Below are 2500 nucleotides of genomic sequence, written 5' to 3' on the forward strand. Positions count from 1 at the left end.
AGATAGATTGATAGATAGATGGATAGATAGATAGATTGATTTATAGATAGATTGATAGATTGATTGATAGATAGATAGATTGATAGATAGATTGATAGATTGATTGATATTGATTGATAGATTGACAGATTGATTGACAGATCGCTCAGACTCACGTCACACTGGAAGGGCTTCTCTCCAGTGTGGGTCCTCATGTGCTCATCCAGACCCCGCTTCTGACTGAAGGCCTTGTTACACTCCGAGCATTTATAGGGCTTTTCCTAAAAACACACACACACAGAGACACACACAGAGACACTGTTACACTCCGAGCATTTATAGGGCTTTTCCTAAAAACACACACACAGAGAGACACACAGACACACACACACACACACAGACACACACACACACAGACACACACAGACACACACACACACAGACACACACACACACACACAGAGACACACACACAGAGACACTGTTACACTCATTTATAGGGCTTTTCCAAAGAACAGAAAGAGACAGATCACACACACCCAAAAACAGACATGCACATACATGTACTTGTATGTGTGCCAGTGGGGAAAGCTGTGCACTGTATACACCTTCCACCATCGAAAGAGGCCCACTCCCAGGGTTGGCTATGATCCCATGGGATTCTCAGAGCAGTATAAGAGGGAATTCTGTGCTGAATTCCCATGGGATTCTCAGAGCAGTATGAGAGGGAATTCCCATGGGATTCTCAGAGCAGTATGAGAGGGAATTCTGTGCTGAATTCCCATGGGATTCTCAGAACAGTATGAGAGGGAGTTCCCATGGGATTCTCAGAGCAGTATAAGAGGGAATTCTGTGCTGAATTCCCATGGGATTCTCAGAGCAGTATGAGAGGGAATTCCCATGGGATTCTCAGAGCAGTATGAGAGGGAATTCTGTGCTGAATTCCCATGGGATTCTCAGAACAGTATGAGAGGGAGTTCCCATGGGATTCTCAGAGCAGTATAAGAGGGAATTCTGTGCTGAATTCCCATGGGATTCTCAGAGCAGTATGAGAGGGAATTCTGTGCTGAATTCCCATGGGACACCCTGGAGCGGTCAGGGACGGGGCGGGGGGGTGTTTTTGGGCAGGACTGGCAGGAAGTCCTGTCCCGCTGCGCCCACGAAACAGGAAGCAGCCGCCAGGCGTGAAGGGCGGCCCGGCGAGGCAGCGCTTTGTGGGGCGGGAGGAGGAGGAGGAGGACTGGCCCAGAGGAGTGACAGCCGGATGCTCGCTGCCCGATAACCCCCGCGCCGTCACCATGGGAACAGGAAGCCCGATAACCCCGCGCCGTCACCACGGGAACAGGAAGCAGAGCACCCTGGGTAAGGGGCTATCTGTGGGCGGGGCTAGTCCAGGACGGGAGGAGCACTCCCACCGTGGGAAAGAGAGGGACCCATCACGGAACGCCATTCCCCAAACGCCTCCGGAGCGCAGTATTCCCGCTCCTCGCATTCCCACAGGCATCACTGAAACACGCCCACCACTTTGCCCCTTGTCGTTTTGTTTTTTTTTTACAAGTCAGTTTTTTCTCACCACTGTTGAACAGGCACGAGGTAGTTTTATACCATACATGCGTGGTATTTCGGGGGTTCAGGTCTGGGGATTGCTCTTCTGCTAGCACTGAAGCATTTTCTGGACAATCCAGATCCTCATGGCACACTGAAGCAAAATTGGGGCAGCTCATTGGTGGTTTGGGGCAGCTCATGGCAGACAGTGCCGTAGTTCATACTGTTGCGACCCGCCCGCACAATTCCAGTGTACGGTGCTGCCCAGTCCACAGACAATTTTGCTGCGGAAATTCCAAGATCTGGACATCAGAGAGGATATCCCTGGAACATAACATGGGATCAGAGGAAGATATCCCTATGGCATTCCCAGAACTAGCCATTGGAGAAGTTTCCCTCTAGGGTCGTTCAACTTATCCCTGGTTATGGGTTTGCACTTTGCATGTCGCTCTGGATAAGAGCGTCTGCCAAACGCCATTAATGTAATGTAATAATGGATATCCCCGCAATATTCCCAAGAGCTGGGCATCAGAGAGGATCTCCCTGCAATATTCCCAGAGGATATATCTGCAATATTCCCAGAGCTGGGAATCAGAGAGGATATCCCGGTGACGTTCCCATGGGAAGCCCGATGCCGTGAGTCTGGGTGGGGGCAGACCACAGGAGCCATTGATCACAGGACACGGGGGTCTGGCAGGCCCACAATGCACTGCAGGCCTTTGTTTCAGCGGCAGTAAAAGCGGAGTCTCCGGTAGTGGAGTCACTATCTCCACCTCCTGACCTCTGACCCCCGACAGCTGCCTGACCTCTGACCCCCGCCCGTCTTCAGTTTCCTGACAAAAGCAAATAAATAAAAGAGGCCGTATTTAATCTGTGAAGCCCCGGCTTTTAACACGCAGAGTACTCTTACAAAACAAACTGGGGGAGACGGGGCCTGCGCTAACCATCTGTGCATCTGCCACTCCGGTGTGTGATT

The 2500-nt window shown here is 51.0% G+C and overlaps 1 protein-coding gene across 1 annotated transcript in view; it reads right to left on the reverse strand.

The window, feature by feature from the left end:
• prdm5 (PR domain containing 5) overlaps positions 1 to 2500 on the reverse strand; it is a 37500-nt gene that overhangs the window by 2600 nt on the left and 32400 nt on the right. Inside the window, exon 15 of the mRNA XM_061239810.1 lies at positions 156 to 260. Coding sequence (XP_061095794.1) covers positions 156 to 260 — 105 coding nt within the window. The remainder of the gene's footprint in view (positions 1 to 155; positions 261 to 2500) is intronic.

The sequence above is a fragment of the Conger conger genome, chromosome 4 (assembly GCF_963514075.1).
Source record: "Conger conger chromosome 4, fConCon1.1, whole genome shotgun sequence".
Classification (NCBI taxonomy): domain Eukaryota; kingdom Metazoa; phylum Chordata; class Actinopteri; order Anguilliformes; family Congridae; genus Conger; species Conger conger.